At 42.6% G+C, this 12,886-nt stretch overlaps 1 protein-coding gene across 1 annotated transcript; it reads right to left on the bottom strand.

Moving 5' to 3' along the window:
* Nucleotides 1-10,947: 10,947 nt before the first annotated feature.
* Nucleotides 10,948-12,069, bottom strand: LOC106891380 (neuropeptide Y receptor type 6-like). Its single transcript, XM_014947845.1, has one exon. It carries the CDS (start codon nt 12,067-12,069, stop codon nt 10,948-10,950), a length of 1,122 nt encoding a protein of 373 aa, XP_014803331.1.
* Nucleotides 12,070-12,886: the final 817 nt, after the last annotated feature.

The raw sequence follows: 12,886 nt of genomic DNA on the forward strand, positions 1-12,886 counted from the left end.
TTCATCTTTGGTCTTTCCCAGTAAGTCAAGGAGTGGTAGAGAGAAGGAGGGAGAGGGAAACTGGCTGAGATCTAAAAATAGTAATGATGTAAAGATGCTGAACAGTAGAGTAAAAAGGATGGTTTTTAAACAGCTCTAATAATTTGCTTTGAAAGGAGTGTTTGGTCTACCCAAAAATCCATAACTAGAAATCCAGCAATTTATGTAGAAATTAATTTTATTGGTAAACTGTTAATTTATTTTTAATGTTATCTAAAACTGACACTGGGATGTGGGCAACTTTGCATGGGAAAGAGCTGTCAGTACCTGGTTTTCCCCCAGACTTTGACTGGGAGCTGTGCCCAGAGGCCTGGGCGCGGGGTGATGGGCACAGGGTCAGCCAGTCCTCAGGAGGTCTCTTTGGGCTGCACAAGTGGCACCTTCTGCTGATGGTGGATGTTGGGTGAGTGTTGTAATGAGGCTTTAAAGAAGTGAGGGACTCATTTAATTGCCTAGAGAATAGGTTTGCTTTCTTTCCAGCTGGATAAGTAATCATAGAATCACAGAATCATAGAATGGTTTGGGTTGGAAAGGACCTCAAAGATCATTGAGTTCCAACCCCCCTGCCATGGGCAGGGACACCTCCCACTAGAGCAGGTTGCTCAAGGCCACATCCAGCCTGGCCTTGAACACTTCCAGGGATGGGGCAGCCACAACTTCCCTGGGCAACCTGTTCCAGTGCCTCACCACCCTCGTAGTAAAAAATTTCTTTCTGATATCTAATCTGAATCTTTTTTCTTCCAATTTAAAACTGTTTCCCCTTGTCCTATCATTACCCTTCCTGGCAAAGAGTCCCTCCCCAGCTCTTCTATAGGCACCCTTCAGATATTGAAAGGCTGCTATAAGGTCTCCCCGGAGCCTTCTCTTCTCCAGGCTGAACACCCCCAGCTCCCTCAGCCTGTCTTCACAGGAGAGGTGCTCCATCCCTCTGATCATCTTCGTGGCCCTCCGCTGCACCTGTTCCAACTGGTCCATGTCCTTTCTGTGTTGAGGACTCCAAAGCTGGACACAGTATTCCAGGTGGGATCTCACAAGTGCAGAGTAGAGGGTCAAAGTCATACGAATGACCGGAGTCAAAGCACATACGAATCCAGGCACGTGGGTTTGCAAGAAGAGCGGGAGAGAAAGCGATGCAGGTAAAGGGAGATCTAAGGAATTGGGTAAGAAAGAACAAAGTGTGTGAAACTGTCTTATCAAGGGACTAACAGGGACCTTGGCACAATGCTGGTTTGACTACTGGCAAAAATAAGGTCCGTGGTGTGGTCAGCAGACGCCTTGGCGGGATCAAAGCCTTATTTTTAAATCTGTCCATTTCACTTCCAGTGTTTGAAGCTAGAAATAGCACAGGCGTAGCAGGAGCACCATATGGTGAGCACGGTCCTCTCCAAGACGGGGCTGGAGATGGGGGCCGGGTGCCTGTTGTGTTCAGGCCACCTCATTTTGATGCTGAGCGGTCGGTTCGTCTCCGCTCCGAGGCTTTGGCTTTTGGAGTAAACGCGGCGCTAATGCGATTGTGCTGGAGGTGGCATGTGAGTAATGGCTGCCTCGGGGATCACTTTGATTGCTCTAAAGGTAAAACAAATAAAGTCAGTATAAAAGGTTGACACATATTGCTGAGGATCAAATTTGACATATTTAATATAAAATGTAGATGGCTGTGATTTGCAGGGTCTCTGGATTCTGGTCAGGTAAGGCAGTTCTGCTGGTCTCTGTTTCTGTACCATGTACTGAAACACGAGCTTCCACACCCATCGTAATTCCACAGATGAAGTGGGCAAGAAACTGATTTCTGTTGGTTTCAGCCCTGCTTGGAGCTGTTGGATTTAAAAAATTTAAAAAAACCATAAAATTACTTTTTCCATTGCTCATCTGACCAGACGTACCAGGCTCCTGCCTGCTTCATCGGTGGCTCCACATCACGTCTGCTCACCACCGCCTCCCCGACAGCTCTGGCAGCCAGAGTGGCCCCCACTGGAGAAAGGTTGATTTTTAATTTTTTTCCTGCTTGGAGCTGTTGGATTAAAAAAATTAAAAAAAAGTAAAATTACTTTTTCCATTGCTCATCTGCCCAGACGTACCAGGCTCCTGCCTGCTTCATCGGTGGCTCCACATCACGTCTGCTCACCACCGCCTCCCCGACAGCTCTGGCAGCCAGAGTGGCCCCCACTGGAGAAAGGTTGATTTTTAATTTTTTTTTTTAATTAGAAAATTCAGCTCCTGGTTTTCCAGCAACATGAACTGGGACGGAGAAAAAGAATCCTCCAGGGTGGGGAGATCCTGAAGCGGAGCCGGCACCAAGCTTCCCCTGGAGATCAGTGGTGGGCAGGTGATGTGCCATGGAGAAACGTGGGCACTGCTGGCCCCAAACACCCTCTTGGCTCCTGCAGGGCTAGCTCTCCCAGGAGAAGTTGTCTGATCAGGTTTTAATTAGGTAAATTTATCATTATATTTAAGAAAAATCATTGTATCTTACTGAGCACAGGGGGTTAGACCAGACGATCTCAAAAGGTCCCTTCCCGTCCTCAGCGACTCTGCCATTCTCTGTTTCTGAAGCTGCTGTAATTATTAAACTAGGAGTTGATTTTTCTGAGCTTTTCCAAGAATACAAGAAGCAGCTATTATTTCTTAGCAGCAGATGTGCTGTAACTCTTGATTATATTAATTTGACTGTTCATAATTTTTCGTTGTTCAGAACTTGGTTTTGTTCAGAGCTTGCTGTTGCTGTTCTCAAATGCTGTCTGCACAGCTGCTGTGGATCCCCTCCATTCAATAACACTCTGAAAGTGTTTTAACCCTGACCCCAAACAGCCCTTTAACACAACTTTTGTACTCCAAGAATCATAGTACACTGTTTTCCTTTTGGAAAGAGGCAAGGACTCAAAGCTGTGTAAGCAAAAGCTGATCGACTCTGTAAATTGATTAGTCAGCAAAGTAAATGATGCTAACAACAACAAAAAAAAGAGTTCATTTTCCCTTGAAATATTTGATATTCAGTGAATAAAGACGTGGGGTTTAACAGGATGCTCAGGCTCACGTGGTTGTTGGGGTTTTCTCACAGAATGCCCTCGGTGTCTCGGTGCTCGGTCTGTTGGTGTGATGGGGATGGGAAAGAAAGAAACTTTTGTTATCGTTCATCAAAGGCTTCCAGCCTTTTAAATTTAGTGTCAGAGCTTGGTTTTCCTGGAACATCGAGCAGTAATTATCTCCCTGTGTTTGATGACCTTTCAGTCAACTCAGATTTTGCTTTCGGATTCAATACTAATTCCGTGGCCAATTTTTAAAGGAGTTTCCATCTTTAATTAGAAGCCAGGAATCCTGCCATCCCGGCCAGTCACCGCTTCACTCACTTGAACTGACGCCGAAACGCAGCGTGTCCGTGGATTTGTGTTCACGCCTCAACACGGGCAAAAGTTTTAGCTGGTTTTAGTTTATAAAGAATGTTTCAAAATATGGTTGTACCTTAGGTTTTGGGATTTCTGCCTGATGAGTGGGGGGTCTGCTGTGGGTGGGCAGGGGGTTGTGCAGAGCTCAAAGGCTGTGGATGCCCCTGGAGAATGCGCTCTCTTAGCAGCGCGTTTACGGTCACCAGCCCGGATGGTGGCATTCAAAACTGCTGGAGTGTGACATTTTCCACAGTCCCTCCCTGCTCCAGCCCGGAGCTTCCCCCCGACAAAGGGCTGGGGACAGACAGAGCCTGCAGGAATCACCCCATTGGGAGCCAACGTAGGCTGTTTTACACAGATTTGATCCACATAAAACTTCAGTTTTATTCTTGCCTGGGTTTACTTCTCGCATAAGAAAAGAGTGGTTGCGTTTATTTGAGAAACAAACAAAATACCCCCACCTCCCACCCCCAAAATGCAACCAGCTCATGTGGATTCAGTGTCTTCCATTGGAAATATGGGAATATGGTCAGACTACAGTCACGGGGAGAAGGCTTAGTGGTGATAATAGAAAATCAGAGGCAAATGTCGAGATGTCTTCCAGGCAGAAATTTATGCATGTGATCATCTGACACAACTATAGATCATCCAAATTATTTTAGCTCCCAAAGCAGGAATCACCCCATTGGGAGCCAACGTAGGCTGTTTTACACAGATTTGATCCACATAAAACTTCAGTTTTATTCTTGCCTGGGTTTACTTCTCGCATAAGAAAAGAGTGGTTGCGTTTATTTGAGAAACAAACAAAATACCCCCACCTCCCACCCCCAAAATGCAACCAGCTCATGTGGATTCAGTGTCTTCCATTGGAAATATGGGAATATGGTCAGACTACAGTCACGGGGAGAAGGCTTAGTGGTGATAATAGAAAATCAGAGGCAAATCTTGAGGTGTCTTCCAGGCAGAAATTTAAGCATGTGATCATCTGACACAACTGTAGATCATCCAAATTATTTTAGCTCCCAAAGAAACAAACAAAATACCCCCACCTCCCACCCCCAAAATGCAACCAGCTCATGTGGATTCAGTGTCTTCCATTGGAAATATGGGAATATGGTCAGACTACAGTCACGGGGAGAAGGCTTAGTGGTGATACTAGAAAATCAGAGGCAAATGTCGAGATGTCTTCCAGGCAGAAATTTATGCATGTGATCATCTGACACAACTATAGATCATCCAAATTATTTTAGCTCCCAAAGTAGTAATTTTGTTGCTTGTTAACAGACAAATCTGTTGGGCTGTGTTGAGGAGAAGAGGGAGATGTGAATGTGCTGGGAAATGGAGCTGTGGCTGGGAGTTTGTGGAGGGGGAGCTGTGCTGATCCCCTGCAGAGTGTGTGTGGGGAAATCCCTGCCTCCGAGCCACCTCCCACACCTGGCTCTGGATTCATGGAATTTAGCACTGCAGGAATCTCCAACTTAAAAATGGAGCTGCCAAGTAGGAGTAACAGGGATCCTCTTTAGAGGGACCCCAGACTTTGAGAGCTGACTCCAGCAGCCATTCCCGGTTGGAAGGACAAATTCCTGTAGCTGTTACAGCCCAATCATCTGCAGGAATTAACAAATCTCCCTCGGTAGGTGTGAGGGTGCCATGGATTCTGCACAGAGAATGTGCAGAATTCTCCACCCAGGTGCCAATTCCATCACATTATGTAAATAGCCCGTGACTAATAGAGAAGCCTGAGAAATGAAATGAAATGAAATGAAATGAAATGAAATGAAATGAAAGACATCAGTCAGTGCATTCGCACGGAAACGATGTTGAAGGAACCTTGTTTAAAAATGAGTGATAGCAGACAAGATAATTCTAAGGTTGCCATTGAGGAACGTTTTTTAAGTGTCTTATTAGCATAGAATTGAAAGGATGGTGTTGTTTTATATTTATGGAGTCTATGAGGTTCCACTAGGTACATCCCCAGCCTGTCTGACCCTTTGTGGTGAGGTTACTCAAAGCTTGGCTATAGATTTGCTCTCCTATCAGATTATTTTTCTTCCTCATTGTTTTGAATAGCATTTAAATGATGAAGCAAACTTTATATACATCTAACAGATTGGTTTGTCACCCATCTATTGTGATGGGCCTGGGGGAAGCAGAGAGTGTGCTCCTGCTGGTCTGGAGCTGAGTGTCTCCTCATCAGGTAGGGGACATTCTGTGGGGACAGCAGTTTGCATTTCTGTCGTCTTGCTGCCGTTCTCCCAAAGACAGGAGACATTTATTCTTTCAAATTTGGTTAAAATTGGCTAATGGCTCTAATATTACTGGGGCCAAAAGGACAGAAGCATAATGGTATAAGCTTTGTTTCTATAGGAAAGTGGTTAAAATCAAGCTGTGCTTCGTGAGGTGCGGAGCAGAGCTTGCTAAATATGAATTATGGCATTAAAATAACATATTGTAACTGCCTTATATGGCCATGTTTCTGTAAGTATGTGTTACCTGCCTCACCATAACTTCTGTTTCTTTCTATAATCTGGGAAGGATTCAGCCACTTCTTAGATTTCTCTCCTTGAAAGGCAGCTTTAGTGTTTTTCAGAATTTTACCTGTTGGGGTAAGTTTAGTGCAATGTTAATTTACAATTACATCAGGGTGAAATGTTCTTGCCTCGCAATTGACACAGCTGTGATGGAACTTTAAAAAAATATAATGCAAGAGAGAAAACCTGGCTATTGTTTGGCACTTGTAGGGGATCAGGGTTGGGTAAAATAAAAGCATCCCATCTTCAAGGCTGGAATCTGTCACAGTAATAATTGTCACTGTTAAATCCCAGAAGATGTACTGTATGCGATAAAATATTGATAATGCAGGCAAATTTGGCTGAAGCAAGAAAAATCAAAAGTATCTTTCTCCTGCTTAGATATTGATGACATAAAACACAGGAGTAGATGCTGCTTTGGAAACAGACCTGTACCAGCTGGGCTGCAACTCAGAAGAGCTCTTTCAGTATTTGTGCTGCGGAGAAAATTTCCTGAGCTGCTGAAGGGAAATTTCCACTCTGACCAATCGCACACATTATTCAATGTGACTGCAAATGTCTAAAAAACCCAATATTCCAACCACATCAATTATGTTTGAATACAAAGCATAAAGTACTGTAGTAAAAAGCTGCTCTGCCCTTGAGGCATAAATTCACTTGAATTATGAACCTCCATATTTTATGATTCTGTCCTTCTTGGCCCAAAAAGTATGTCAGCACCATGAGCCCTAAGAAGGTTTTTTAGCTGTCTAAGTCCTTCTCTCTTCTGGAAACAGCAAATATCTAATTTTTCACTGATCTTTGTTTATCTAATAAGTGAACATGTGAAATGCTAAACCGATTTCCAGAACTGTTGGTATGAGAACTGTCCCGTAATGATTATCAGCAGGAAAATTTACCAGCTGGGCAAGGAAGCAGTTTTATACAGGGTACTATTTATTTGTCGGTGGATGGGAGGAATCAAAGTATTTAAATAACACACAGCAATGGCACTACTTTTGTCCACATACATATTTACAGTTAATAATCAATTGAGCTCTCTGTTCAATGGAATCATTTTCACAATGAATGCCATTTCCCAAGTAGCTAACTCCAGTTATATGTGTTTACAGTTAAACCAATCAGCCAGAAAATACAAATACATGAAAGGATATATTCATTTACAAAGATGTTTATAAATATATTGGTCTGGTCTATGTGACCAAACAACTTGAACAAAGTTCTGATGCAGGTTTTTTAAAAAAACATCACTGCTGAGACTCTGTTTGTACCTTGGGATAGTGTTCTGGAGTTCAGGTTCCCCCTTTAGCTTTCCATAATTAATTCCACGTTCTGCTCCCTGAGGAAGCTCACAGTCCCCTGTCAGATCACATCAAGTAACAACAGTCCGGTGAGCGAGGCTGTTACAATTTTGTCTACTTGCCATACCAATAAAATAAGGGAAAATAAAGTTATCAGCATTCCCCAACACAGGGCAACGTTTGTCAGTTTAATATTACGACTTGAGGAGAAATCTTTAACTATTGCAGATTGCACAGTTACACACATCACCCTCACACACCACGTTGGGGGAGTTAAAACTTGAGAGTTAAATCAAGCAACTTCTCTTTGTCTGCTCCTATTCCTGTCAAAGTCACTTCACTCCTAGGGATGTGTCTGGGAATTCGACATCAGGCTGCACGTAAAGCCACGGGTGTAGGGAGAGAAGAGGCAGCAGGAAGGGTGACATCTTCAAGACAGTGATGATGCTCCATTCGGGTAGCAATGATTTTTAAAAGTGCAGCATTAAGAAAAGTGACACTTGATAAGGGAACGCTCAGCACAGAAATGGAGCGTCGGCACTTGAGTCAAAGGAAAGTGTGAGGCAGCAATGACAAGCAGAAATCAAGGCACAGGTATTATTATTCCCTTTGGATTCTGAAGCAGTCTCGCTGCTCAGAGAGCTTCCACCTGGTAACAAAGAACCCTCTTATGCCCAGATTCAGACTGGAAAAATTGATTGCTTAACTCTGGGATGGCAGGAGTAGATAATGGGTGTTACAAAAAGCCATGCTAACATTTTTTTTCTTTCAGCTGCTTAATGCCACAGAAACGTACTGCCCAAGCAGGGGAGACCATCCATCAGCATCCCTGGCCTTCTCCTAAGGTCACAATGCCACAGGAACGTACTGCCCAAGCAAGGGAGACCATCCTTCAGCATCCCTGGCCTTCTCCTAAGGTCACAAGAGTTTCTGCTGGCCCACTGACCACACCATTTAGACTAGTGTTCATTTTGTGCCTGTATTTAAACCACTTGGGGCCTGATACTAAACCCCCCTCTGCTGTAAAACTAAGCACGCCTGGGCGTGACGAGGACCGAGAGGAATCTGAACTGTTGTGTCTGCTATTAATAAATTAGAGTATATTGTGAATGACATGTGCTTGTGAATTGCTTTAAGCGTGGGCCCTGAAGCTGTAAAAGTGTGCTAAAAATATGAGGAAGATGATGGTAGGGATTTATATTCCAAACCCAGAGAAAGGCAGCCCCTAGCAGCTACACCACCATGATTTGTTAGAACACTGTTCAGTGAATGATCTTCTGACAACAGTAGATGATTTCTGTACAGGTACTGGAATCTCCAAGAAAAGTCAAAATCCTCTATTAGATTTGTTCTCAATTAAGCAAGTGAAATGGAGATAATGAATCACTTTATTACCCTGGAGCCTGATGAAACAGAGAACCAGCTCCATCACCTGCCCTTCACTAGAGCCTAAAGGAGTCTCTCTGATGACACACAGCAGGTCAGTGGGATCGTTAACTGGGAGCTACTGCTTTCTACTGGTTAAACGCCTGTTGTGCTGGCCAGGCAGGTGGTGTGTGTCAGCACTAAAGAGAGCCCAATGACTGAGGGCTGGAGGTAATGGAAATAATTAACACTGAGATGCTCCCAACAGTCTGATCGTTAGCCTTCCCTAGGTATTTAGCTGGCTCCTGTTTTCCCTTCTGTGATGCACAAGGCAGGTGTTTCAGTTTGGGTTATTTATGCACTCTGCTTTATGTGCATTGGATTTGATTTCATTAGAAAAAAAGATACAGAATTATTCCAAAACTAATCCATATTTGTCACTCAAATACTTGATTACTGTGTCACTAACTCTGCTCTTCTTGCTCTAGTGTGGAGTGCTCCCATTATGACTTGAGTAGGATCGGACCCTAAGAGATTTTCAATGAGTCTTTCTGCTCAGTGGGGGTCAGGAAGCACTAAATAATGCAGCTGATCTACAGGAGCTGGTGAGGATCTTCTCCCGGAGCCCTCTGATGGGTAGAGTCATGCAGAGAGTTTGCACTAAGGCTGCAGCAACTGCACAAGAGAACTATGACCTGATGGAATCCTTTAAGAACTGCGTGACTGCGGAGAAGGATGTTCCCAATCCAAGAGAATTTTGTAGCCTGAAGGTGAGTTTCATCACAGCTGAATCACTGAGGAGATGACTACAGAGAAGGATGTACCCTATGCAAGAGAATAGTAGCCTGAAGGTGAGTTTCATCACAGCTGAATCACTGAGGAGCTCATTGCAATCTGGATGTTAATTCTTTTTGCTTAAGTGGGATATCAACAAATTGCTAAAGTTAGAGAATAAATTACAAGGAATTTTATGTACAAGCATTAAAACAAGGGTGATTTTTGGAACTAAACAGAAGGGGCTTTAGCAATACAGGCAATTAATTATATTTAATTTGAACAAGAGAATGCGTGGTGAGTTGTTGGATTGAAGTGTTCTAAGTATTGTATTAAACAGCCCGATATTAATTGATTATGAATGTTGGCATTGTCGCATGGATGAAGAATATATTTGGTTATTTTTTTATAGCCCAACTGGAAAGTGTTTTTAAATGTTTTAGACTGAGAGAAGTTGTGTTCAGTATTACATCTTCAGGCTTCTATGCACTGTGCTACAGAAGAAACTGCTTTCAAACATAGCCCATTGTAAGTGACCACATCTGCCTCAAGTGTGGCCTCTTGCTAGTCCAGAAACGTGGGGAAAGAGATTTCTGAAATTAAAACGCAAACCAAACTTTCTACTCAAAGAGGAACCTATAATCTCGATAAGCAGCTAAAACAAAGTTTACTCTGAATTCGTAGTGTGTTTGTTTGATAATGGAGATCCTAAAAGGTTTGTTTTAGGGCCCAGTAATGATTGTAACAGAGGAAGCAAAGATCTGTACTGGTGGTTTGGGGTAGAATGCGATGCTTTTAGGAGAAATGCTAAATACATTTTTCATCTTGAACAGCATCAATCTGAGTGGAATTTGAGATACATCAAATGGGGCCTGTATTAGTGCTCATTAAGGGGGAAAAAAAAAAGAAAGAAAAGAAAAAAGAAGAAATTTCAACTCTAGACTTTTTCCTCTGTTAAAATACAATGGTGAACTGGTACTAAACCAAAGCCAAGTGGATGCTGGGGCTGAAAGGAAGACGGTGGAGGTCTAGGACAATCTTAAAGGGCCTCCCTTACAGGGTGAACTGATGTGGAGATTAACCAGAGATGGGAACAATGTAGGGAATGAAGGAACAATGTAGATTGGAAAATGGTAAGGCCAGAGAGCAGTCTGGAAAAAGGCTGATGGAGTTGGGAATGCCGTTGGATTCATGGCTTACTTGATGAAGCCAGGTGTTTGGGAAGGACAACCACATCAGTGGCTGAAATGGGAATCTCTTTATTGGTGCTACAGTAGCATGCCAGTGACTTGGAAATTGTGGACTAAAAAAGTAAGATGTTAATACTGTTTATAATTCATTATTATTGATCTCTGGGACTCTTGGAAGTGGTTTATTAGCATTAATACCGTTGTAAAGTAATTGTTAAGAGTATGTCTATGGGAGCATAATCCTGGTTTTGCTGAACTAAATGGCAAAGACTTCCTCAAAACTCAGTGGGAACATGATCAAGATCTACAGAAAGAGGCCACCTGCAACAAAATACAAAATCTTGGAAACTGCAGTTGGATTATTTTAGATATCCACAGGGGGATTTTTTAATTTCAGAGATCCCTTAGATGCATCAGTTTGCAGATTTGAAAGGGCGATATTTTCATATTCCTCTTGCGATGCTGAGCACCTGCAGTGGTGAACTAATACTATCAAATCCTTCTGAAAGTTCTTGTTGAGAAATCCATAAAAGATGGGATTGATACACGTTGAGATCATGGCCACAAGGTGGCATATTGTAAATGCTAGGTTATGATTACAGCTCATTAGGGCTTCATAGTTCCAGTCAAAAACCACATTAAATATATTGAGAGGCAACCAGCAAGCTGCAAAAGTCACAACAATTGATATCAACATCATATTAATCCTTTTGTTCTCACTCAGTCTGCTCTCATTCTCCCTCATCCTGTCTATTTTCCCATGTCTCTTTCGAAGACATACAAATATCCTGAGATAGCAGATAAAAATGAACCCCAGTGGGAAGCAGTACTGGAAAACCAGCAGGCTGGTGGTAAAAATCAGTCGTTCTGTAACGGAGGGCCACGCTTCGATGCAAGCAACCTTGTTCTTATAGAAATCACTATGGAAAGATAGGTGTTTGAAGGGTTCATCAGTTAATTGGTGAAATATTAAAAAAGGAGTGGATATGATGAGGGAGAACCCCCAGATGATAAGAATCCCCCAGTAAGCGTGTGAAATATTAGGCTTCCAGCCACGTGGGTTCACAATTAACTGGTATCTCTCAACAGCAATCAGCATGAGGGAGAAAATGGAGACTGTGACAGATATACTTTGTATGAAAGAGCTTGCTTTACACATCACTTCCCCAAATATCCAGTAGTCCATTAAGGTATATGCAACTGTGACAGGAATGCACATGATGCAGATCAAGACATCTGATAAAGAGAGGTTGGCAATCAAAATGTTGGTAACATTTTGAGCATCTTTCCGTCTCTTTATTATAATGATCAGGCAAAGATTTCCAAAAAGCCCCACTATGGTAACTAACGTGTAGGCTGTAATAAGCAAGAATTCGGCGAGGAAGGAAGGTTGGCATGTATCAAAGTTGAAGAACTGAGAATAGCTAATGTTGGAGAGAGTGTGATTAGCCAGAGTCTCACTGGGATGCTGAATGGCTTTATCCATCGTGCAGCATCTCCCAAACTACAGACAAAACCTAGTGCTATTTAGAAGATATTTTGTACTCAGGTTTCCAAGGGGAGTCTGTCTTTGTAGTTGGTGCCCTTGAAGTTTTGAGCAAATCTGATATAATTAATTGTAGCACTGAGAAATCCTGAAAGGAAAAGCTGGTGGTTGAGTGTTAGTGGTTTTGCAGATACACATATGGATGGAGGTTCTGCACTGACAGCGCTACAGAGCTGTAATGATGGTGATGTGTAAGAAATAGCAGTGATAGCTCTGTTCAAACTTACAGGAACATTGTCATACAAGTCCTCCTTTACCAACTGTGGATAGACTTTGCTTTTCAAAATAAAATATTTTAAGATCTGTCTCAGCTGAAGATTTAGCAAGGTTTAAGGAATGCCCGTGAGGATAATCTGTTCCTTTTTTATTATCAGAAAAATGAAGAATTGGGTCCTGCCATCACATTGCCAGCTTAGACATCGCACTTGTATTTTCTCTAGAACTATAAAGTAACATGAGCTGATACACCAAGTCGCTCTGGCTTAATCAAAATGATGTGTGCTTGAGCTTACGTGATATTCAACACCTCTATGAATGACATCTTTAAGGGAGGTTCCTGTTCTGCTTGTGTATTACAGACACCATGTCCTTTTTTTCTCAATCTTCAGCCAAGAAAGGTTGGACCAGATGATCCTTGAGGTCCCTTCCAACCTGGTGTTCTGTGATTCTGTGAATCTAATCTGAGAAAATGTAAACCAAACAAAGATCACACCTTAGTTATACAGACAATTATTTCCATATCAGTACTTGCCAAAGG

Source organism: Calidris pugnax, unplaced genomic scaffold (assembly GCF_001431845.1).
Source record: "Calidris pugnax isolate Ruff unplaced genomic scaffold, ASM143184v1 scaffold27, whole genome shotgun sequence".
NCBI lineage: Eukaryota > Metazoa > Chordata > Aves > Charadriiformes > Scolopacidae > Calidris > Calidris pugnax.

Excerpts from the sequence above, each read along its gene's own strand:
- LOC106891380 (XM_014947845.1), bottom strand. The coding sequence starts at position 12,069 with ATGGATAAAGCCATTCAGCATCCCAGTGAGACTCTGGCTAATCACACT.